We start from the raw sequence: 25,776 nt of genomic DNA, 5'->3' as shown, positions 1-25,776 counted from the left end.
ACTATTCCCAGCGCGGTTTTTAATTTGTCATTTCAGGTGCCTAATAATTTACCGATGATCTGATTTAAGAAGCTCTTTGGAGTGTTTTAATCACAACCGCTTTTTCAATAGTTTGACCTTTTTTTTTTATATGAAGATAAATCAATTTAAGATTTATAATTTAAGTTGTGACAGTGCCGGGATGGACCAGGAGAGGGCCACGTGTTGGAGTGAGAGAGAAAGAGAGAGAGAGAGAGAGAGAGACAGCTGTGCATTTAAAAGAAACAGAAAAAAACTACGGTACAAAACAGCGTGTATGTTCTTTCCAATATGCACACAGCACAAACAGAAGAAAATGCTGAATTAAGCAGCTTGGTTGTAAAAGTAGGTAAAATAAAAAAGCTAAATGTATTGGAAGATAAAAGGCTACATAATATCGATTCATGATTACTTTAAACACTTTCAACTATACACTCCAAACCACCAATCTGAGTTGAAACCCTGCCCCATGCAGATCCCACAGGGGTCTCGGCTAGATGGAGCATGCTGGGCCTGCTAGTAGCTAGCTCCCCCACGTCTTGTGGGGCAGCAGGGCAATTAGCAGAGAGCAGATGATCACCCCCCCCCCCCCTCCCTCCCACCCGCCACTGTGGCGCCGCTGGTCCCCTATGGGGCAACAGGGCAGGTGCGTGTTCGTCTGTAATAATGGGGGGTGCAGACGTAATGAAAAAAAAAAATCAAACACACGGACGCACACACTCACCTGATAAAATGATGATGTCAGTGTAAAGCCCCTAGTGAGCCGTGATGGTGTGTGAGAGGAGATGACCGGGCGTGTGTGTGTGTGTGTGTGTGTGTGCGTGTGTGAGTGCATTTGAGATTGAGAAAGGAGAGCGAAGAGACCGCCGGTCTGTATTGTATGATGCAGCATTTCCCAGAGTGCAACATTATACACCCATCACATTATCTATGTGTGTTTGTGCGCATGCGTGTGTGTGTGTGTGTGTGTGTGTGTGTGTGTATCTATGAGTTCGTAACAAATAGACAGACTGGCGCCAGACTAAGTCATAATAACAATGTTCCAGACAAGACCTACGCACAAAGAAAAAAGCAACCACACACACACACACACATACTCACTACTACCAAGGTGGGGCATATGTGTCCATTAGTCCATCAGTAATGGTCTCTGTACCTCAGGTCCGACCACTGACTCTTCTTTCATTGCTCATTGTCGTTTTGTTTTTTTTATCTTAAGGATGAAATCTACTAGATTCGGAGCATCACTGTATGAGAACAAAACAGTTTGCTTCGTACAGGGAGTGATGCTCTCCAACTGTGTTTTGTCGTTTTCGAGGATCTCCGCGCTTTGTTGACATCGCCGCTTTTAGCTGCTTTTAGTACCTTTGAGCGCGTGACACCAGCTCGCTGCCCCCTCCCCTCCCCCCCTGCGACCCCTTACGGTTCCACACAAGGTAAACACTGTTAGCACTGTTACTGCTGTAGAGCTCTTTAGACTGTGAGCTACACGGTGGCTACACTTACAGTGGATGTCGAGTCGATATGTAAACCCACGAGTGTGCTCCGGCCAAAATGTTTTAATTACACAAGTGTGATGATTTGTTTCTGAAAATGAAGTCATCACAGTAGAGATGACTGAAAAAATGTGGACAAAAATACAGTCTGATGTCACTGTGTCTGACTCGCACACTGGATGAGTGATCTAAGATCAAGCATCACTGCTGCTGTGTCCTTGAGTGTGTGTGTGTGTGTGTGTGTGTGTGAGAGGACACAGAGCGATGAGATCATTCTCTGGAGATGTAGTCAGTGAAAACAATGAAACACACATGATACGTTCTGAAACCACTTTTTATTAAATTCCACATAGACATGAGCTCACCTCCTGAAGTCCATTACACTGATCGGATCAATTTGCTGCTGTGGAAACCGAACCAACAGTTTGAATAATGCAACGATGAGGAACATGAATAATGAATTATCCACAATCAGTGTTGCAGTTATTGCAATAATAGCTTATTTAACCAACTGAGGCTTGTTGAGAAGAATATTAAAAATGTATATTACAAAGGTCCTTCAGTGATATTATGACAGAACAGAGCAAAAATATCATAGTATGGTATAAAACAAGTAACTAGACACGCCTTCCCCCCAAAAAAACCAATTGGTTGTTAGCACAAGTAGCTGATAACGACACAAAGGAGGATGTTAAAAGACTGAAAGGAAATCTCTACGATATGTTCAGTAGATTCAGAAAAGGAAGTTGCATCTAACCATAAAGAACCGTTCGTCTCGTTCCCTACTTCCCACTTGGCCGGTTAGTAGTGGGAGATGTGCAGTGGCAAAGTTGCTGCAACTTAGACATGCAACTCATTTAGGATCAATAAAAATAAACTAAGCTAGCTTTGGCCGCTGGAAACACTCACGTGACATCTCAACTCTTCTGCCCTTGAGACAAAGGTTTCAGGGTTTTCCCCGGGGCGATTTGAACTATATTGTTTGAAAAAAGCTAGTTTGAGACTAAAAGTAGGCGGTAAGCAACAAACCAAAGAAAAAGATATAGTTCCTGGAGCCATTCACAGACCACGGCAGGAGTGATGATCACAGGTTTCACCTTTCAGAGACAAATTGGCACCAAACGTGAAACGATCGTTTGTTCAAATTAATTTATTCTTCGTGTGATAATAATTTCTTTTAAAATTAAAATATTTCCTCTTTAGTTTCAAACACGGGTTCTGCGCGAAAATCTCTGCTGTTAATGTAAAAAGGGCAATTTGTCAAACTTAATTCATTAATAAGTCATCACCAATATTGTGTATTGTAGTTCGTGACCCACATGTATGTTTTCAAAAAATAAACTTAAATTACTCGCACTGTATATATTCAAAATAGGGTTTGCCTCTACTCCACCTCAGAGACTGATTAGTTCATTTCATTCACATTTAACCTAATGATAATGTAATCAGGTGATCAGGTGATCAGGAATCGTTTATGGCCAAAATATGTCAGACACACATGGATTTTGACTTGGCGGTTGGTGCAATATGTGAGAAATGATAACAAGTGTCAAAGAAAGTTGGAAGCCGTCTTCTTCACTTCATGGATGAGGTTCTCAAAATCCCAACATGACTCATGTGTGTTTGGAAGGCGGCGCCGGAGGTTACCGCGAGGCCACGGAACGGACGCTTATTGACTGACCAGCATGTGAACCCCCCGCCCCCCCCCCCATGTTGTGACTGTCTCAACATCGGCAGAATCGCGCTCTCTTTCTCTTCCTCCTGCCTCCTCCTTCCCTCCATGGCTCGGTACATCCCCCCCCTCCCCTCTCCCTCTCCATCCTCCCTGAGGGCCCTGCTGGCCTTGGCACTAAGATGCCATCCTGTCTGCTCGCATTTCCCTTGGCACAGCGGTGGCAGCTGGGGGCGCGGCCGCCCTGTCTGCCTCCATACTCCCCGGTATATCACACACACACACGCACACGCACACACACACACACACACACACACTCCACGTTCACAGCTTGCAGCCAGACTGGTGCCACCATGCGTGCCAGGGGTAGCATCCCCCACAGGAGGGGAGGGCTGGGGAAGGGGATGGGGGGGGGGCAGGGTGGGGCGCGTGGATGGGCGCTCAGGCTCTCAGGCAGCCAGATGCTGCCAATTAACTTCTCCGGCCGCCACGGGCTGTACGGGGAGAGTCTGCCACCTGTACCATCCGACTCCCCGCCACACACACACACACACACACACGCTTTCTTGCAGCTGATGGTGGCCGTGGCTTGTGGTGACGATGAGGGCCACATGTTGCGGGAGACAAGCACAACACCTGACTCACTGCGGCTACTGAGCCTCCCCTGACCTTTGCCAACAGTCTCTCCGGCAGTATCAAACGGTGTGTAACGGCACAGGTCGATGCATCGTATGTAAAACAAGGTGACCCCCTCTGCCGTGTGCATGTGACGAAAGCCCTTCCCTTTGCACTCGCTGCACACATACGTGCGTGTGTGTGTGTGTGTGTGTGTGTGTGTGTGTGTGTCAGGCGCTGTGGTTGCGTGTGCTAGACAGAAGGAATTACAGGCTATTACAGCAGAGTGCCTGTGGCTGCAGCAGCCAGAGCCGCGCTGCCCTTAGAGGCCCGTGGCTCTCACGAAGGCCGCCTATTATTCCCACCACAGCACACAGCTGCCCGCCCAACGCCGAAGATACGAGGGGAGAAAACAAGCAGACATCTGCTCTGACATAGTGCTTCCATTTCAAAGATTGTTTTGGAAACAAAGTCATTTGCATTGAGAAGAATAAATAAGGAAAAGCAGGCGGGCCATTTGGCTGCAGGATAGCAGGCCGCCATTCCCACTTGACACATTATTATTTGATATTTCATAAACCCATAAACATATATGGAGAGGATAAAACATCAACACCTTGCAGGCTGAGGAAATGCATTTTTTTTATTGCACACAAATCCTGTGCAAAAACCAACTATGAATAGACCCTAATAATAAGTATTACCCATACAGACACTCTAGATCACTGTCTTTTCATGGGACTTGAAGATAATAATAGAAATATAGATTGCAGTGTTTATTGTAAACCTGTGTGGAATCAAATTGTATCACCAATACTACATTTCAACATAGTTTGTTGATCATGTGGTTTGCCGAAATGGAAATAACTGTCTGGGCAAGGAAGCTGCTTAATTTTAACTTACCAATTATGCAAAAAAAAAAAAAAAGTTAACATAATTGGTAAACTATGTTGGGAAGGCCGAGGGCTCAAATATGTAAGAACATTTCTACATCAAAGCAGATACTTTCCTCTGTGGCAGCAACATCAGTTTATTCTGTCTGCCAGAAACCAGCAACTTCTGCAAGTCATCTTTGATTTCAATAACAACACAATGACTAATAAAAGGCATTATTGATTATTGGACGAGGAGCATATGAACTGTGTCTGCACACTCAAAAAAAACTTTGTCTCTCCTCAACTTTATTCTACAAAATTCAATAACTGTCATGGATACACAAATAAAAACAACCCCTGAGACAAAAAAAGTCAGAAAGAAAGGGCCTGACTGCTCCTGGGGATGGATTTGTAGAATATGTCAATCTTTTTGTCAATATGAGGTGCACAATCTGACAGAAGATAAATATGTTCACAAAAGAAAATCTGCTAACTTGGGAAAGTTGTGCTCTTTAAAAAAATAAAAAAACCAACAATGGTCTCATCATTCACAGCTTATTCTCCCTCTCTCATACACACACACACACACACACATACACACACTGGGCCCTGTCCATCAGAAGACGCTGTCCCTTGCTGTACTGAGTGACAGATGACTTGTCACAGAGCTAAACGGGAGAATATTTTACCGCAGATTGAAGGAGGAGGAAAATGGGAGATGGGAAATAGAGGGGAAAAAAAGAGAGAAATTGCTCCATTACACCAGAGAGGTAAATCATTCGATGTGCTGGAAATCACAGAATGCCACTCACACACATGTTCACGCCCCGGCACATGTATGGAGAAGATGCCCTCCGCACATAAGCCGGTGCACACATGAATATGCATTAACGAAAAAAAATCACCAGATTCCAAGCATGAGAAAAAGCTGCGAGGCTGGATCAATGTCGGGCTCTGGTGATTAGCCTTAATTGAGGAGAAGAAAAAAAAAAAGCGCTATGGGAACAAAGAAACATTATGACCTTTTCCCTCTCTGAGCGCGCCGCGCGCTAATAAGACACATTCACACAATATCATATTGACCAGGATCGTCTAAATACATCAAAAGCACCTTCTCGGGGGGAAACGGTATGCAAATGGACGGGCGCGAGGGAGAAAAACAAACCTCGCGGATAATTGACTAGGCTCGCCGTGTTTTTGTGCGTGAATGTCAATTTTCACTCTCCTGTCGAGAGCGTGCGGATTATTCCATCTGACGAAAAAAGCTTGGCGGTGTGTTCCCCCCTCCCCCCCCCCCCCCCCTGTCTCTGAGACGTCATCTTATCTCTATCTCTTCCTCACATCCACTGCCGGCGTCCCTCTCGCCCTCTCTGCGAGTGTCGGATTCGGACTGAGTCAAATGCTACTTGTCAGCGCGCCGCCCTGTTTGGACTCGATGAGAAGGGCCCAACCAAGACAAGGATAAGAAGCTATTCCTCGCCGGCAACTAAGGGAAGGAGAGACAGTGATGCCCCGGGTAGCGCCACGCCATCACACTGAGGCCGTTTATTGGCGAGTGACAGAACTACCCGAGACACCACCTGGGCGGACAGTTCCATGTATTTCAGGCTGTTTGCATCACGTGTTATGACGACTGTTATTGAGCTCCCGGTATTGCTCCTTGCGGGCACCCCTTTTTGCTCTTTGTGATGAATTTGGATAGGTTTGTTGTTTGTTTCATGTCTCATACACACACATAACGAGCTTCCTGTTCTCAGTTCTGAAATAAACGAAAAATGTACTGATCTACTCAGAACATTCCCCCGTGTGCGCTGCCTCTCGTCTGAAACGGCTTTCTAAATGCATCGTCTATGGAGCCGTTCCACTCTGCATACTTGATGATGTCACAAATGACAGTTTTGGCCTTCTTTTTTTTTGGGGGGGGGGGGGGATTTGTTTAATCACACTGCCAATAATGCCATTTGTGCTGCTTGCAATGACCACATCCATCACAGCAACCGACGTGCTCCAGTTTCAAGAGGTGAGCTTTAAGTCTTTTAAGCGGGCGCAACGCTGTAAATTGTTTCCGCTTTAACGGGCGGGGGCTGAACTACGAGAGAAGTGCACCACCCACGCAGCCCTGAGAAGAGCGGCTGGAGCTGGCCTCTCCTCACAAGACGCCGCGCCGTTTACGGCAGCTCGGGTTCATTTGAAAGCTTGATCGTTGTCATTCCGAAGGTGGGTGGTTTTTTTTCTCATGTAACGATAACGCTGACGCCTTTTAACTTCCCAAAAACATTTCAGCGTATTGATGGAATTTAATTGCAGGTCTTTGACAGCGTAACAGCGAAATGTGGGGAGAATATTGGTCTGTTGGGTAATATCTTTGTTCCACAGTGGCCGACAGATTTGAATCACTTTTGGGGCCTTTTGAGAGACTTGAAATGTGAATTTGATCCGATATTGTGAAGGAGTGCAAAGAAATGTTTAAAAAAAGCTCCAGTGTTTCTTATGACGCACACTACGAAACAAAACATCCAACATGGGAATAGAAAACCTAAACGACCTCTAACACATCTCTGCACTCTCTACTCATCCTTCCTGAAGTCTGCTGCCTTCCGTTCTTATGCCCACGTTTATATCTTGTAAATATCGGGGGCCGCGAGAACTGCCAAGACGCGCCTGAGCTCAAAGGCGCACGGCGGCAGAGCGGATCCGCGGCAGACGCCGAAGGAGGACTCCGGCAGGGTGTCGCGCTGCAGACGTGCCGCTTTCAGTACACAGCCCGCCAAGGCCAAGGGCCGCGCAGCGCTGTGCGCTCGCTATACGCGTGCTTAAAGGCAACCACGCAGGGGGGGGAACAAAAGGTGGGGGGAAAAGTAGCTGCTGGCTGCCTACCTTTCATTTCCTCTCGAGGGCAAAAGAGCAAGCTTCCTTCACAACAACCACTGCAATCCAAGACCCTGACATATTATGGTATGGCCGAGCTGAAGGGGAGACGGTTGTAAAAATCAAAAAGCACAGGGAGGTTAATCAAAATGTCTCAAGTAAAACAAAGTTGTATTTGTTTGATCAGACAGTCATGTGCTGCTTCATATTGGACTCTGAATTTGATCAATCATACCGACCGGCGTTGCTGCACTTTAGTGCACATTTTCAGCTTAGAAACCTCCCACACTGTAGCCGGACTATAAATAAATGAACCAACTAGTGTTTAACATCGACATTCATTCAAGGCTCGTTCTAGTAGAGATGCTATTGAAGGTGGAAGCTGACACTCTTTGAAGATGAGATTCCCCCAGAAATTGGTTCTTGCTTTAATCAAATGGTACGGGTTAATGTGAATACGGTCCATCTCCCACACCCAAATAGACACGCACACACACACACACACACACACACACACACACACACACACACACACACACACACACACACACACACACACACACACACACACACACACACACACACACACACACACACACACAATTCCAACCCTCCACCAGGCAGAGATGTTGCGTTTGTTATGTTTCTTAAGCAGTTTTCTTTTTGCTTTCTCACATTGAAACAAACACACAAACACGCGCACACGCTCACACACACACAAAGCGATTATCACCAGGGGTGAGTACGCCTGCTTGTAGCTGTTCCCACAGGAGAAATGGCTGTACAGCCTCTCCACTCTCATTTTTCATTGTCTGCTTATGATGCCCCGTGTGTGCACGCTGACTTTCATTTAACCCCTCGCAACACAAACACAAACACACACACACACACACACAGACATGCATGTAGGATGGATGCCCACCACCCTCCCTTTCTGTCTCCATCTCTTTCTCTCCCTCTCTCGGCTCTAGAAGGAGGCAGTAAAGGCGTGTCATGCTGCAGTCACACGGTGCTCTTTGCCTGGTTACATGGCTCCAGGAAAAGTAGTACAACATCCAGGGTTTGGGTCCATTTAGCCAAGTCGACATATTCAAACAACATATCAAATAGGCTTTTTGGACTACTTAAATCACAACACCTTCTTTTATCTTTTTTTTTCCCCACAAGGGGAAAGAAGTGTTTTTAATTGGTTGGAAACATCTCGTACAGAAGAGCACCCGTGAGGCTGGTGGGTGCTCATGGTCTCACGCTCAAGGACAAAAAGAGCAAAGTGAACACCTGACTCCATCAGGGGGCTCCAAGCTCTCCAGCTGAAGGTCTCCTTACTCACTGCTGTTTCAAATGTTCCGTAGAAAACGATCCCCTTATAGACCCATGTAGTCACTTGTATTATTACTGTGTGTTGAAAAATGATTCTATTATTATTATGAACTCGTTATCCATGTTTTTAATATATATTTTGCATTGGTTTTATCACTATTTCTTTTTTCTTTAATATTGCGTACGTGTACGTGGCAAATTCAATTTTCCAAGTTTCATAAATATTTGAAGCACCAAGACCCCCTACAATAATTAATCATGTGGCAATAAAAAGAAAATCCCATTTCTGAATTTAAGTTTTAGTATTTTGTGCCTGCGGCGGAGTTTGAACTCTTACTACACCTGCTCCGCTGCCCTTTTCCTGCCAGCATGATGTGAATACGTTAACGTGTGCCGGTGTGTGTCCGCAGTAAGTATGTGCGTGTTACTGCGTGCGCCTGCGAGTGTGTACTGATTGATGCCTTCCGGGGCAGTTGCGTGATTGAAACACCTCCTCACCATAAAGCTGTCGTGTGTGTGTGTGTGTGTGTGTGTGTGATGGAGTTGCAGGGTCATTTTATGCATCACACCTGTCCCCCTTCCTCCCCACGCTGACACACAATCAAATAGGAAAATGGGCATATATGTTTTCCTGGCCTTGAGAGGGCTTGTGGAGGGTTGCGTGTGTGTGTGTGTGTGTGTGTGTGTGTGTGTGTGTGTGTGTGTGTGGTAGAGATGGTAGAGATTAGGAGAGAGTGTCACAGGTATCAGACTAGTCTGACAAATACAGAGCAGAGATGTTGGAATATTTCAAACTTAAACATTCTTTTTTTATGTTAATAAACTGAATATATAGTAAAACTATTTCAGGAACACATCATTCCCTAAAGAACACAAACACACTAGAAGTGAACAGTAACTAAGTACTATATTTTATGCTAATACTGTTGCTCCAGTGCTTCCATTTCACATCTAGGCAGATCATCACAACAGCTATATGTACTTTTCAGATTAAAATCTACTCTCAAAAACTCAGTAGAGTGCGTATTGCGTTTTATTTATGAGGTACTTTGTAGCTTACAGCGACATGTGTGCATGTGTAATGTTCCGAAATGCTAACAGGTCCGCCACGTGACATTTGACTGTACCTGTGTGTACCTGTGGGGAACCAGCCCCTGTTCTAGAAATAGCCCAGAAGGGCCCTTAAAATAATGACCGTAGTCTAAGGCTGGAAAGACAAACGACATCCATTCCCGCTCGGCGCCTTTAATCAGCTTGTGATAATGAACGCCACGCTCCATTGGCCAAACAAATATCTTTGTCAAGGTGCTCGTCGCTACAAGTTCTTCTCCTGTTCGCATCGACAAGATAACAAGCCGTCTTTAATTACCTTATTGCGCGTGGAGGCAGCGCCATACGACTTTTACCTTGTGCTGTCGGTCGCTGTAGTCACACAACGCCCCCCCCCCCGCCCCCTTTCCCTCCTTCCCAACCGTTATATAAAATATTTCATCACGTTTGGCTGGTGGGCAGTGGCGGCGGCACCGGACTTTAATAAAGTGAGCGACCTTGTGGGATTGCAGAGGGGATAGATTAAGTTTGCCTTCCCTACTGGCTGAAGGAGCAATCTCTGTGGGGTTTTCTTATCTGGAGCTTTACTTAATTACCTGCTTTAATTCTAACATTCTCCAGAATGACCCCCCCCCCTTCGCCGCCACGAGACAAGCAGTTTTAATTACACAAAAGAACACGCCGCCTATCGGGGCGGGAATCGGCGCTCTCGTTTGTCACGGTAGCGGTTAAGGAAGCCCGCTGATGATCGCGTTATCGGGGGGGGGGGGGGGGGGGGGGCTTGGCCCGGGCTTCACCACACACGGAGGAAGGAGCGGCCCGATGCTATCTGGCTACTGTATGTGGCACTGTAGAGATGCCGGAGATTACAAACGAGGGGGCCATTAAATACCGCAGACAAGTCCACTTAGTCACGTCGTAATCTGATGAGCTTCATAAATGTTGCGCTGCGCGTCCCTAAATCTGCCGCTAAAACGCTTTATGGCCCAAGGCAGGTGGGTGAGTCGGAGAGAGAGAGAGAGAGAGAGAGGAGGGGAGGAACTAGACCCTTAAAAACTAACAATGGAAAGAAAGAAATAAACACCAGGTTGAAGGAGACGTTCAACAAACCAAACGGATACCGACAACAGAGGCAGGTTCGCTATATTCCCAAAAGTTGCCGAAAACCGTGCCGGCTTGTTTATCGTAGTTATATAACAATATTTTAGAGTGCAGAGGGTTCTTGTGCAGCGCCGCCTGACCAAATTTAATGGGAGAAGTGTCAGGGAAGCCATTACAGCAGCAGGGGAAGGCACAGTCCTATTACATATGGCTGCTGGCTGCTAATGTGTATTAGCAGGAGACAGAGGAAGCAAGGTGAAGATAAGTGATTTTGCAGTAACTGGCTAAGTAGGACAAAGGAGGGAGGGAGTGTGTTAGGGGAGGGTGAGACAGAGAAAGCAGACCGGGGATGGACACTACCAGGACCGGAGCAGGAGTACTTAGTTGCAGTGGAGAGGTGCAATGTCCAAGTTTTTAAGAGAATCCGTCCGATTCTTATAAAATCCAAAAACCCGACTGCCGGAGCGTCGCAAAAACACACCGGCCCGCTGAGCCGAGGTGACAAGCCGGCATTTTCTGCCGCTTAATAATTCAGTGAGGATTGAAGGCCGCTCTCGGCAAGAAAGAGTGCATTTGCCGCGTCTGTGTCTGTCAGCGGCGGGATTCCGAAACACTGTATTTTTTTTATTAGACGGAGGCACCTTGCGCCGCCCCCCCCCGAGGAATCCCAAACGCACCGGGAGGAACCATAGAGCGCCGCGCTGCCAGGCGCATTGGCTCCGGTCCTTTATTTAAGCCTTTGTCCGGATAGCCGCGGTACTTCACGCGGGCCACGGACCCCCTTTCAAGGGCTCACCGGGCCAAGTTTCGCCACTCCGCCAAACTGTTCGCGGAAGGAGGGAGGAAGCTCCTCGGCTTGGACTTTGACAGCCCCCCCTCCCCGCCCTTGCCCCCCCCCCCCCTCTGTGGGGCCCCCGGTGATAAATTGGCTTGATGAGTGGGCAATCTCTGCCTGCCAGCTGCAGGGCCGGCCAGAGGAGGTGGGAAGGTGCCAAACCGCATGAAGAGTGCAAACAAAAACACACACACACACACACACACACACACACACACACACACATGCACTTGCACGCACAGGGAGATGTGAATGTATGCTTTGGTGTAAACATTTAGTTTATTCAGACATTTACAACCGGAGGTTTTGGTCCGTACATGCACACGTTGATATTTTCACACCGCCATGTGGCCCATTGTGCATGGAGGAAACAGAGCTCAGTGTGAGTCACTTACGGTCTCTCTCCTCTATTCTGGTCTCGCCGAGTTTCACACACACACACACACACACACACACACACACTGACACAGACGGTCTAAAACTTGCTCTTGCTACCAATATCATCTGCTCACTTTTAACAATGTTGAGCCGAGAAAACGAGCATTTCCACCGAGTAAGAGTTGGAGAGATGCGTGTAAGGGTTTTCGTGTCATTTCCTGAGGAGGCTCACCAAAAAAATGTAAAAGAAAGATGCAGCTTTTTTAAATTAGACCATTGTACTTCGATTTGTTTGAATCTTTCCAAAAAAGTTCTGACTGCCTATTTACACCGATGACGACCTACAGCAAGGTGCCCATCGGGAAAAACTAACATTCATCCAGCACCCCCCCACTGAGCCAAGGGAGCAGCTTAGTTAAGTTTCTTGCCCACTGATCGTCTGATTAAAAAACCACCAATGAGCCCCTGACTGACGTCCCATGTCCTCACGGAGAAACAGAGACAGGGTCGGCTATTGAGCGCGTGAGATCCTGTGTGTGTGTTCAATATTTAAATCCCAGGCCCACATGAAAAAAATGTCGTAACAAATTCAAACCCTGACCTGCCCGCGGGATGCATTAAAAAACATTTCTATTTATATATTCATTCGTTTTCACAGCCGACTGAACAGAAGGCCTCGGTGGGCCCCTGTGCCTCGACTCTATAGACTCTCAATCTGTGTATCTCCTTCTCTGTGACGAGTCTACAAGTTTTGTGCTTCTAGCCCACACATGCCCACAGATTACTGCTTCTGCCTTCAAAGTCAAATTCATCTTAGTTCTAGTTCGCACTCAAGGAGGAGAAAGTATTCCACAGCTACACCGAAATCCTTTGAAAAGTTGTGAGTTGTTCCAACCATTCTGTGTAGAACATATTTCTTGAATCGATATGGCAAATATATATATATATATATATATATACACTCACCGGCCACTTTATTAGGTACCCCATGCTAGTAACGGGTTGGACCCCCTTTTGCCTTCAGAACTGCCTCAATTCTTCGTGGCATAGATTCAACAAGGTGCTGGAAGCATTCCTCAGGGAGTTTGGTCCATATTGACATGATGGCATCACACAGTTGCCGCAGATTTGTCGGCTGCACATCCATGATGCGAATCTCCCGTTCCACCACATCCCAAAGATGCTCTATTGGATTGAGATCTGGTGATTGTGGAGGCCATTTGAGTACAGCGAACTCATTGTCATGTTCAAGAAACCAGTCTGAGATGATTCCAGCTTTTTGACATGGCGCATTATCCTGCTGAAAGTAGCCATCAGAAGTTGGGTACATTGTGGTCATAAAGGGATGGACATGGTCAGCAACAATACTCAGGTAGGCTGTGGCGTTGCAACGATGCTCAATTGGTACCAAGGGGCCCAAAGAGTGCCAAGAAAATATTCCCCACACCATGACACCACCACCACCACCAGCCTGAACCGTTGATACAAGGCAGGATGGATCCATGCTTTCATGTTGTAGACGCCAAATTCTGACCCTACCATCCGAATGTCGCAGCAGAAATCGAGACTCATCAGACCAGGCAACGTTTTTCCAATCTTCTATTGTCCAATTTCGATGAGCTTGTGCAAATTGTAGCCTCAGTTTCCTGTTCTTAGCTGAAAGGAGTGGCACCCGGTGTGGTCTTCTGCTGCTGTAGCCCATCTGCCTCAAAGTTCGACATACTGTGCGTTCAGAGATGCTCTTATGCCCACCTTGGTTGTAACGGGTGGTTATTTGAGTCACTGTTGCCCTTCTATCAGCTCGAACCAGTCTGGCCATTCTCCTCTGACCTCTGGCATCAACAAGGCATTTCCGCCCACTGAACTGCCGCTCACTGGATGTTTTTTCTTTTTCGGACCATTCTCTGTAAACCCTAGAGATGGTTGTGCGTGAAAATCCCAGTAGATTAGCAGTTTCTGAAATACTCAGACCAGCCCTTCTGGCACCAACAATCATGCCACGTTCAAAGTCACTCAAATCACCTTTCTTCCCCATACTGATGCTCGGTTTGAACTGCAGGAGATTGTCTTGACAATGTCTACATGCCTAAATGCACTGAGTTGCCGCCATGTGATTGGCTGCTTAGAAATTAAGTGTTAACGAGCAGTTGGACAGGTGTACCTAATAAAGTGGCCGGTGAGTGTATATATAGATACATTTCAAATATGTTCAGCAATGCTAAGGAGATTTCTCCTGGGAGGTCGCTGCATGTGAACTAAAATATCTCAACAAATATCAGATCAATTTTCAAGAGATTTTGTACAGAGGTCCACGATTCCTGGATGATGAATTTCATTCACTTTGGTGATCCCCCTGACCTGGTCTCCTCCGCCACGATGAGGTCGGCATTGAAGGCTCTGAGTGAAATGAAACTGAATAACTGTCCCTTAACTTTTCATCCAGCACCGTCGTTGGATTTGTCCAACACTTTGATTCCGAATCCCTGCAAACGTTTCAATCAACCCCCGCTCACACGCCCCGTTGACTGTTAATGACTGAGCGACTGATCTCGAGATGCTGTTGATGTCAGCATTTAGGTCAACGCTGTGACAATCGCTGGCAAATTGGCCATTTATTTTTTTCCCTGTCCAACATTGGCATTTGACAAAAAAAAAAAGGTTTTGCCGATTTTTGACGGAGCAATTGAAGACAAGGAGGCGAGATTCCTAAAAGAGGAACACGACTCCAACTATTCACTCCAGGCATATTCGGGGGGGGGGGGGTCATTTGCGTGTTTGGATCGTGCCAAGATTACGGGTTTGTGTGTTGACATTCGTGGCTTCCCAACCGAGCGCGGAGCTTTTGCGGCTGATTGCGCCGACATGTCAGCTGATAATTGTGGAAGTAGCGTGCACATGAGTAGATTGGACGGCATTGTTCGCTAAATGACAAGATCTGTCTTCCTCTCCGCCTCCTTAATTATCTTCCTCGGTTATAATTACACGTGTGAAGGTCCTGAGGACAATCACCGTTGTGTTGTACTGTCTGCTGGCTGAAGTTTGATGAGATAGGGAGTAGATACTGTAGAGACCGACACTGGCTGTAAAAAGGAGGCGACTATCTGCCTTTCGGAAAATCACAAGCCTTCATTATGAGAATGATGCCACATTAGCATAAATCAGTCTATGTCATTACATTTGATTAGCAGCGCCGCACACACCTGCTGCCGCGCCGACACGCCCCGTGAAGTGACACAACAACGTCACAACGTAAACGTGACTGAGTTAAAATCAAGGGTTGCAAAGTTGTCCTTTGGGTGACAGTGATTGTTCCTCGAAAATCCACAATCTCACCGCCCATAAACTGTCAAGCAGTCATGACGCACCGGAGGCTTTCATTAAGAATAGTGACGACGGAGGGCAGGGAGTGACCTGGGGGGGGGGGGAGGGGGGGGGGGTCCTTAAGCAGCCTTGTAATTCTCTCTTAATGAATCCGATGAATAAATGATTTGAGGCGCTGTGCATGAGGAGTCTGATCCCCCCTCCCTCCCCCCCCCCCCCGTCAGCAGGTCTCCGCGGGCTTTGGAAGGACCCTCGGTGGAGGAATCCTCCTCCCCCCTCCACGTCCTCCTCCATCCTTTAACCTCCCCCCCACGCGTTTTAGCAGCCATCTCCTCCCAACACTCTCACCTTCCACCAACCTCATCCCCATCCCTACACATCCCTCCCCCCTGCACGCAGTCTGTGATTCTAATCTCCTCTAAAACATCTTTTCCTAGACTGTGGCAGGGGGCAGAAAGCGGAGGTCGACTACCAGACTCGGACTGACTCATCCCGTCATAAACAACTGGCGGGTGACGCCGAGTCGGCGCCCCCCTCCAGTTTTAGACACGCTCCTTTTGACAGGTTATTTTTTATGACGCCGATTGTTATTTTCCCCAGTTATTGTTTTTCTTCCTTGTGACTTCGGATGGGGGGGGGGGGGTAAAAGTGCAACTCTCTGAGATCACGCCATCTTACTCTCCGGGACAGAAAACAAAGATGACAGTAATAAAAAGGAGAACCAATTGCTTTTTCATTTCATTTCCTCTGGGAAATCAGGCTGAGGGGAGGAATAACGGGGCCATAATAATAAAGTTAAAGAGAAAAAGGGCGTGTGGCTCTGCGTTGCCTGAGCCGACCACAAGCAGCGGCCCCTGTGGTACGGTACAGTGGCTCGGGGTCACGGACCTTACTGGAGGGAAGGGCGAGAGGAGGTGGAGCCAGCGGCGGGGGAAAGAACGCATACGCTAAAAACACGCAATGCACACCAAGCATTTCTTCTTCCTAAAGATGAAAAATTGTATCCATTTTATTTTCATTTGTTTTATGCAGAAAATATGAAAAGCGAAAGGGGAGAAGATCCACGTGGGATCCCCTTTTAGGCTGTAAGCTGCTGCATTAGGGACTTGAACTGCTCCCGAAATCCGAAGCCAGTAGTTAGCAGTTTTTAACCGTGTGTCATTCTATTCCGTGGCATCGTTATATTGCTCATTACACAGGCAGGCCGTGCAGCCATCTCTGCATGACCATACAAGTTAATGGGCCACAATAAGGACACCACTGTCTTCATTTTATAGCTCAGTCTCCTAATGGCCTACTTGGCTTTCTTGCCTGTTCTCTCAGAGGAGCCATCACGGTCTCTTTAAGGTCCTCTGATATTCTCGGCACACTCTTTCTTCCTGGCCCCCGTCCCCCTTCCATCCGTCCCTCCCTCTGCTCTTCCTCAGTCCTTTCCCTCCCTCCCCGTCCAATCCAGACATCCACAGGCAGCCCGCCTGTAGCCCAGGGCCTTTTCCCATGCCTTTAGTTTCATTAGCGGGCCCCAGATGCTTAGCTGCTTACAAAATTATGAAGGGCCAAAGCCAACCGCCTCCAGATGGGACCCATCTATATTCAGATGAGCTGTTTCCTCACATTCAGAGCAATCCCACCCTGATGTCCTACAGTGTCGTCAACAAACATGCTGACAAACACAAACACAAGCGAGTACAAACAGATGCACACATTCACAGTGGAAACCATGTGCACATGTCATGCGCACACCCGAGGCCACACACACACACACACACACACACTCAAACAGACTGGCTGGGTGGCATGGCTCTCTCTATATAGGAAAACAATGGCTTAATAGCCGGCACACGGCTGTTTCTTCTGTCAGCTTGAGCTTTTATCCTGTATGGTTTGGATGGTGCAGTTTTTTGGCCATATTACGAACGGACATGTGACAAATCAACTTTCAGATAAATAGGATCATATCCCCAATTGAATGTAAAAACATCACATGGCATCTATCTATACATATATAGTAGCATATTGAAGTTATTTGAGTAACAACAATTTATCTTTTTGATTTTTACATGTATGGTACTGATTTTTACTTTTTCTTTGACTTATCACAAATAAAAGCCCAAAATGAGCTGATTGCAACTTGCCAAAAAAACATATTGGCAAAACAATAATTACATCGTGCAAGCGTAATGTAAAAAGCGCCAATGCATAACCTTCTGCTCCAGATGTATGTAAATAATGTAGAATACTTATACATTATTTCAATACATGCGGAGCATAAACGGAGGGAGAGTAAACATACAAGTATCCTATCAAACTATTCATGTTTCAACCCTTTTTGCTCTCAAAAGTAACCTTTCGCGACCTGAACTCTGTCAAGATGGCAACCGGATGCATTGGAGCAGCACAAAGAGGAGACCCATTTCAACACAATCATGAGCAACACATCCATCCAACTGATGAATAAAAAAAAGGGTGAGAGCAAAGGTAGGAATGTGCTTGGTACCAGAGAGAGATGCTCAAACATCAGCCGCCTAAGACAAAGCACTGCGACGAGTGATAATCGATCCACATCCATCTTTTTTTTTTTGCAACAATGAGTGCAGAATGAGGAGATAGGCAAACCTGATTTTCATTCCATAGAGGATTCATTTTCAGAGAGGGGAACAGTTTGTGGGCCCGACAGCTGCAGGTAGTAAACACACACACACACACACACACACACACACACACAGACTCGCACATGAATACGGACGTATTTGTTGGGAGGAATGCAGACATCACGCAGTCGTAGCAAGATGTCCTAATGTGTCCCATAAATAGCTGATAAAAAGGCTTTGTGGAATCGCTGAGATATACCCATAAGCCTTTAAGTTGGAGTCAGGGGGGGTCAACTCATCGCCGTGCTTAGCCCACCCGATGAGCTTCAAACTGCCATCAACACACAGCAATACGTATTCTGCACTGCCTGCAGGCCCGGCCTGCTGTACGTGCAGTGTACATCCAGCGAGGGGCCTATGTGTGTGTGTGTGTGTGTGTGTGTCGTGTGTCGTGCTGACGAGAGCGGGCTGCCCGAACGAAGAGGGGGGTGAAGGCGAGGTCTTCCCGCCTCCGATACTAAAAGGCCGGCGCCGACTTACTGTACAGTAATCAGGGGACTGCTGGCTGCAGAAAAACTGCAACGCCTCACCTAGTTCATTATGAGATGACACAACCAATTTGTACCTCTGCCTGCTGCAATCTACCAAATCTCCCCTGACAAAAGCATTTAGATTAGAGCGCTTTCAGGGGGGAGGGAAGGAGGGGGCAAGGGGAGGGGTTCACTCACATGCGTACCCAGCCTGTAAAAAGGGGAAATGAAGTGGCCCGTTTCATTCTCCTCCGGGCAAACATAAAACCGTCCAGGTAAGTCATTTGTGGGGTGAATAGAGAGCCAGCAGCAAGTCGCCCCGTCTCTCGCAATGACAAAAAAAAAAAAAAAATGGATTCCAGTTCGACTTCCTCTGCACCAAACACTCGCCATTGTGCACATTTGCACGCCCGCCAACTCACGCACGTACTTATCCTCCTCCTAATCTATTTGTCACATTTTGCCCCATTATTTCTCCCACATAATCCTCTTTCACTTTCTTTGGCAGCATGCAAATGAGTCTCTGTGAACATGGGAGCGCCGCGTGCTGTTGATTGTGCCGATTGGCGCTCCTCACCCTCCGTCTCCCCTCACCGGCTCGTCCGACCCAGGCGGAATGCGAGAGAGGAAACGGAAGGAGGTGCCATTTCATCTAACAAAGTACGGCTTTGTGATCACTTTTCTCTCTCAGGTCTTTAAAGACAACTGGAGTGAGGAGGAAAGGGAAGTAATTTCCCCCGGAGCATGAACACCACTCCACATTTTTCATACAGAGCTGCCGAGTGACTTTTGCAGTGACAGTACACCAGGTATCGTCTTTTTTTTCTTTCTTTCTTCCTCCTGCAAATATTCACTCACATTCATACATCACTCCATTTCCTCTCGGCGGTCAGACTGGTGACAGATAATTAGGTGTGTGTGCGTGTGCGTGTGCGTGTGTGCGTGTGTGCGGGTTTCTCCCTTTCTCCTTCACTTGGTTTTTTTATTAAAAGATTTTGTCCGTCTCCCTTATCGCACAGACAATGTTGACGGCGAGGGAACATCATATATAAAATTTTTTTTTTTTTTTTTTTTAATCTAAGAATCTTATATGAAACCCATAGCCTCTCTGTCTGTCCGATGATTGCTACGGTTCCCACTTCAAAAACCCGCGGTTCCAGAGTGAAGAAGCAGCACGGAAAGAAAAAAACAAAAACTCGGGCCTCTGTTTTAAATTAAAACACACGCCGCAGGCGCCGTGGAGGTGTAATGAAAATGATGTTACACACTGAAACATCGCAGCAGAGCTGTGAGATTGAGAGACACGGACGTAAAGCTCTCTCTCTCTCTGGAGGGGAGCCGGTGGATGTGTGAAGCCACGGCTGACGATCCATTTCTCCTCCCTTTAGCCTTCGAGTCTCACGAGTACGACCACGGGGAGATGAGCCAGGAGGGAGCGGGTGAAGGCACGCCAGTGCTGAAAAGGCGCCTCCCGGATTGGATTGCAATCTAAATGGGGAATACTATGTATTGGCGTGCATCGGGTTAATACCTAACACACCACTCGGGAGTCTTATCGTACCACAGAGACTCCATTTTGCTGATCATTTTAAAGACACTACATGGAGTTGTTTTCATGCGTAATATCTGTGAGGATTCCTGCGTTTGGATATTCCCACCGGGATTCGGTCCGGGGGGGGGGACGATGGCGGTCGTAGTAAAAGCCGGGGTGTGGGTTCTCAAACGGCAAGCTGGGGGTTCGCTTGGTGATTTTTATGAAGCGAGTCCTTTCGGAAATGAATCGTTAGTCTCGGTTTTATTGCTGAAATTATTCGAGCCGGTCCTTGTCCTGTTTGCCCTTAATTAACAAGCGTTCAATTCCCCCATTAATTAGCGCAAGCTCTTCGCTATTTTACATCACTCTTCATTTGTCTACAATTAAAAGGACCATTATTAAAAGGCGCACCACGCGGTTAATTGGCCGAGTGGCTCAGCTGCGGGAGGGGAGGGGCCAGAGGACGGCGCAGACACCCCCTGAACAGAGGGAGGAGTCAGAGGGACAGAGCAGCCTGTCCGTCTTCAATTTGCCGCCTGACACTTTGTCCTCGAGAGAGGGACTGTCTTCCCCCCCCCCCCCCCCCCCTAACTACTGGCGCACGCTGCCTGGAGAGGAGGAGACAGGTGTGCCGGATGAGAGGCAGCATGTGCACTTTCATTGGTGCTGCTGGACGGAACCGGCGCCGCTGCAAGTGTGTGTGTGTGTGTGTGTGTGTGGGGGGGGGGGGACCGGTGGGTCTCATGGGCTTCTCCTGTCCAGCATCACAGGTTTGATTTCCTTCCCGTCACTTTTGATGGGTTTTGTGTTTGTGCAGAGAAACGGGAGCCTGGCAGTTTGTGATGTCAGTGATTTAAGTTTATAAAACACTTTTAAGTGGAGCAGAAGATCTGATAAAATCCACACGGCGGGAGAACACGGGCTAAACGAACAAATAACTCAATTCCAGGATAACAAGGTCCGATTTAGTGCCGGCAGAACCAAAACAAAGCAATATATTAAAAAACAATGAATAGAAATTGCAAGGCCAAACATGGAAGATTAAAGAGTTCAATTAAAGAAGAAAAAAACACTGTGAGGACAGACAAACGCTGTACACTGACAGACAGACAGGGCAGTGGAGGCGTCCTCTCTCTTTAACTCGCCCTGCCACACCCCTCCTCACCCCTCGCCCCCCCCCCGACAGGGCTTAACGCGTGGCAGGGGGATGCAGGCAGGCCGAAGCTGTGCTGATTGACAGAACAATTACGGCTAACACGCACCACGACGGAGATGCAGACATCTCCAAATAGAATTTCACTACGGTGTCGCCCCACATGCTCACAGGAAGGATTTGGGTAGAAAAGGAAAAATTGGCCCCGACTAACGGACTGATTGACTTAGAGCCGAGCACGACTGCTCGAGAAGCACTCCTGTGATTTTCGTTACCTGCCGCAAAAGAGGAGGAGAAGACATTTACCCTTGATGAAGGTTGGCTGGTTTGTAACTTTAGAAGCAATGTTTTGGCAAAGCCATTTCCTCCAACCCCCCCGACTGTTCATCTGTTGGCTCAGCTAGAGGTGCGGCTATTTTTATACCGCGCACCTACGGGCTCACCAAGAAGTGGAAAGTTAATTAAAAGAGACACGACTGATCAGAACCATTTCCGTATATATTACACATCACAGATGCAATAAGCTAGAAATTGTGTAAAGACGGGTGTTCGAAAGGGACAACAATGTTTTTTTTTTCACTTCTGTGACGCATTCACACACCACAGTTCATGAGGCAAAATTGTCAATGATTATGTCGCTATGAGGTCAATAATTGAGTTAAGGCTTGTCTTTTCATATGGAATCAGACATAAAACCGTAACCAGCTAAGCAAACCCTTGATAAGCAAATTTGAAATTTGCCAAAGACATTTGAAGATCTCACTCTGGACTGTGTGAAGCTGTGATGGATATAACTTGAAATGGTCTCATGCAGTCAAAGTGCTGCCTCCTCCGTACTCCGCTCCAGACGGGACTCTGTACCGAGCATCTGGTGGTCGATGCGGTCAGTCTCGTGTGTGTCCCCCCCAGCCCCCCAGCCTCCAACAGCTGCGTTACACCACACTCTCTGACTTTCTAATCGGGGCTATCTCGGAGAAATAAGGACACGGGGCAATTCTTTGCTCCAGCAGTCTCACAACTAGCGGGGCCACGGGGAGGTTGGCGCCCAGTGTCCCCGAGTGGGCTGTTGTCTTCCTCTCGTTCAACAAAAGATGGTTTAGTTGCTTTTCCTCTTAAAACTTTTTTTTTCTCACTTTGATCTTAAAGTCAATTAAAATTCACGGGAGCCAATTTGATCTCAAAGGTGTACTGTCGTCGGTGTTTAGGGTGAGGAATGAATCTTGCAGCTAATGTTTGCAAGATGAAGCTTTGATTTTATTCAGTAGCTGAACTGGTGTAGCATTCATTTGCTTCGTAATATTCATCCCGCTGGTAGTTGGACAACTTTGCAGTGCAAAGGGCATTCTGTCCACTTAATAAAAGCCCTACATGTAAAGAGCACTGTATTCCTTTTCAACTAGTTCCACCATTATTCATCATTCGTCGTTCCACAGGATACATTAAATCCGGTCCTCCGATGTCTCCAGACTCAAGGAGGGAAGAGTGAATGGAAAGGGGGGGGGGGGGGGGGGATAGAGGACAGATCCGTCACCGCCTGTAGCGGTGAGCGTCCTGCAGGACTGTAATCTGCCAGTTGTCTCTGACGCAGGCGACGCGAGGCCGGCCGCGCTCTGCAGCCTGCGGCACCGACCGATGCCGAGGCCCCGGGACACGAGGCACCTGCACGGGGAGATAAAGGCTTCAACTCCTGGGCCGATGATTTTGATAAATGCAGACGTGGACTGCTGGCTTGTGGGGGGGAGAAATCTCTCCCTCTCGTTCTCCCTCCGTCTACCTGTCACAGTAATCTCTTTTTCTTGTCCTTTTTTTCTTCTTCTCAAACTCTATCCGTCCTCTCTCTCTCTCTTTCTCCCTCTTCCCCCTTTTTTTCCCGTCCTGTGCGAGTTTGGATCCGACAGGCGAAGGCAATCCAGGCTCTGCCTTTTTATTTATTCCATATCTGTAACTGTCAAAGAGAAGATTGCTACTTTAGGAGCTGTCTGTGCTTTGTTGTGCTGGCGGAAAGTCAAACGGAGGAGGCTGTGTTAAAAGCATCTTGACCACTTTGTGGCGACACAAACAATGTCAGCTGCGGTCTTGGAAGCCCCAGACAGTTGAAAATGGTTCCATAAGTGCATGACACATGAGGCCTTTTGGACGCCGCAGCGCTGAGAGGAGCGGTTAAGACAGTATTAGCCCGGGGGAGGTAATTGGAGCCGGGCCTCCGCAACGGTACCCCCCCCACCCCCGCCTGCCGTGTCTGTCACTTAAATGTCTATTTATGAGAGCTTATTGCAACATAAACATGGCGAGGGTTGCGTGATTAGCGCGTTAAAGAAAGCTCTGAGACCTGGATGACCCAACGGGGCTGCTGCTCGGGGGGGAACTCATCGGCCGGTTCTATCAAATCAGGAGCCTCGGCCGCTTCGGGAAAGTGGGACGATAATCACGTGGCACAAAATGCCGCGTCCCGTTACCAGTGCGTTCAACTGTTATCACAGGTGCAGAAGCAGGAATGTAACTTTGCTTCAAAGCGTTCGACACAGCAGCTGACGGAGCAACTACACCCACAAGGAAAATAACACCAATTTTAAAGCGAGCGCTCGCAAGCTTCGCTGAAATAAAGAAACAGTTTTCGGGATGAAACCATAGCCCTGGCTGGCAGTTAAAAAAAAAAAAAAGAGACACGTCTCAGCGAGTAAAGCGGACAACTAAGTGCAAAGTTGCAATCACACGGCGTCAGAACAGAGAGAGAGAGAGCGAGCCGCATCGTGCGGCACTGTACTGCATCGCCGACAGCAGTTCATCTTTCCCGTCCACTGTGTCGTGCCCATCGTCTCTCCCCATTAGCCTGTGACCGCCGCGCCTAGGCTAGCAGCCGCGGCCGGCTCGGCGGTGGCAGATGCCAGGCTTTTTCCCGCGGATGCCCTCCATCAGCTGGTGACAGATGTCAGGGCTCCTGTTGGACGGCAGCACTTCATCACACCATCCTGCCCCCCCCCCCCTCCCCGCTGCATTTACCAGCCTGCTTGGCAGTCCAACCCCACTGCACCAGCGCCGCTCCCTCCTGCCACACCTAAGCATCCACTCACACACACACACTGCCTTCATCCGTCAGCCGTTATTACATCAGACAGCCGTCATACTGGCAACCAATGGATCACATGCTAATGTTCCCAGACCATCAACTCTGGAAATCTCAAGTATCACTCTCTGGTGTTTGTGTGTGTGTGTGTGTGTGTGTGAGGGGTGAGGGGGGTGGGGTGTACTATTGGGCAAAGGAGAAAAGTTTTTTCAAAGTTGCGTATAGAGGTGCGTAAATTCTCTGTTTTATTTTACAGATGAAATGACATTGCTTCCCCTGTAAAATGATGCTCGCAGAATTGATGCACACTCACCATTTTGGCCTGCTGGTAGACTTGACCACCGGAGACATGCCATCTCTGTACAGGCTCTTGGTCTTGGAGAAGTTGACCACATTGAAAATGACTCTCTGAAAGACAGTGAAGAACATTAAAGCCACGTTAAAGTCACAAATTAAAGTAAATTTCTTATGAGTTTGTCGGATTCTTATTTGCATATTTGTTTGGAATGTGCAGAGTAATGCATTAATGAAGCCAGAGGACAAAGAAGGCAAAGAACATCATTGTAAGTATTTAATAAAACGTTACAATCCCTAAAGAAGTTGAATTTCAATAAGTGGCTGGTTTTCTCCTGGCACAATGCATATTAAATATCTTATCTTATATATTATATGAAATACACATTTTGAGCATTACAGACTTATTGTTCCACACATCACTTAGTGAAAGTGAAAAATAGATCAAAGATTAGTTTTCTCAGATAAATGTTTTTACTTATTTTAATTGTGAAATATTGCACAAATATTACTTTTTAATTAACTGTACAACTGTACAAGCTAATTTTACCCAAAAAATTCATGGACAAAATGTAATTATATTCCATTAACTAAACAAGATGGGCTGTTTCTCATAAAGCAACAAGCAGCAGAAGCAGCTCAGAGGGACCACAGTGCACAACACCAACAACACGCCGCATGGCCACGCATCAACACTGCAGTGAGGAGCAGCTTTAATGTCCCGCAGATGATCCCGTGTCGCAGTAACAAAGTTCCCGATAAAAGGCGGCCCCTCCGCGGAGCGCCGGCCTCTAATCTGGGAGGACATTACGGTTCTCCCCCCGGAGGGGATGCTGCCTGGCCCGAAACATTAAGCTCCGCCTGCGGCTCGGAGGACAGCCACGGCGTCTGGCCCTCCCGCCTCCTCCGGACCAGAAGACCTTCGTTCTGAGCTGAAATATTGTGGAACAGCTCCTCCTTCCCTCTCTCCCCGTCCCTGCCCCCTACCGCCTCCAGCACACACGATAAGGATCAGGAGGAGCAGCAAAATGTGCAGGGAGAAACGAATAAATACACTTTTT

The 25,776-nt window shown here is 47.4% G+C and overlaps 1 protein-coding gene across 1 annotated transcript in view; it reads right to left on the bottom strand.

Moving 5' to 3' along the window:
• Positions 1-25,776, bottom strand: part of agbl4 (AGBL carboxypeptidase 4) — a 214,803-nt gene that overhangs the window by 102,585 nt on the left and 86,442 nt on the right. Inside the window, exon 4 of the mRNA XM_037468719.2 lies at positions 24,735-24,829. Coding sequence (XP_037324616.2) covers positions 24,735-24,829 — 95 coding nt within the window. The remainder of the gene's footprint in view (positions 1-24,734; positions 24,830-25,776) is intronic.

This window comes from Pungitius pungitius, chromosome 7 (genome assembly GCF_949316345.1).
Source record: "Pungitius pungitius chromosome 7, fPunPun2.1, whole genome shotgun sequence".
In the NCBI taxonomy this organism is placed as follows: domain Eukaryota; kingdom Metazoa; phylum Chordata; class Actinopteri; order Perciformes; family Gasterosteidae; genus Pungitius; species Pungitius pungitius.
The sequence above is the reverse complement of the archived record's forward strand: the minus strand, read 5'-3'. Positions and strand labels throughout refer to the sequence as shown.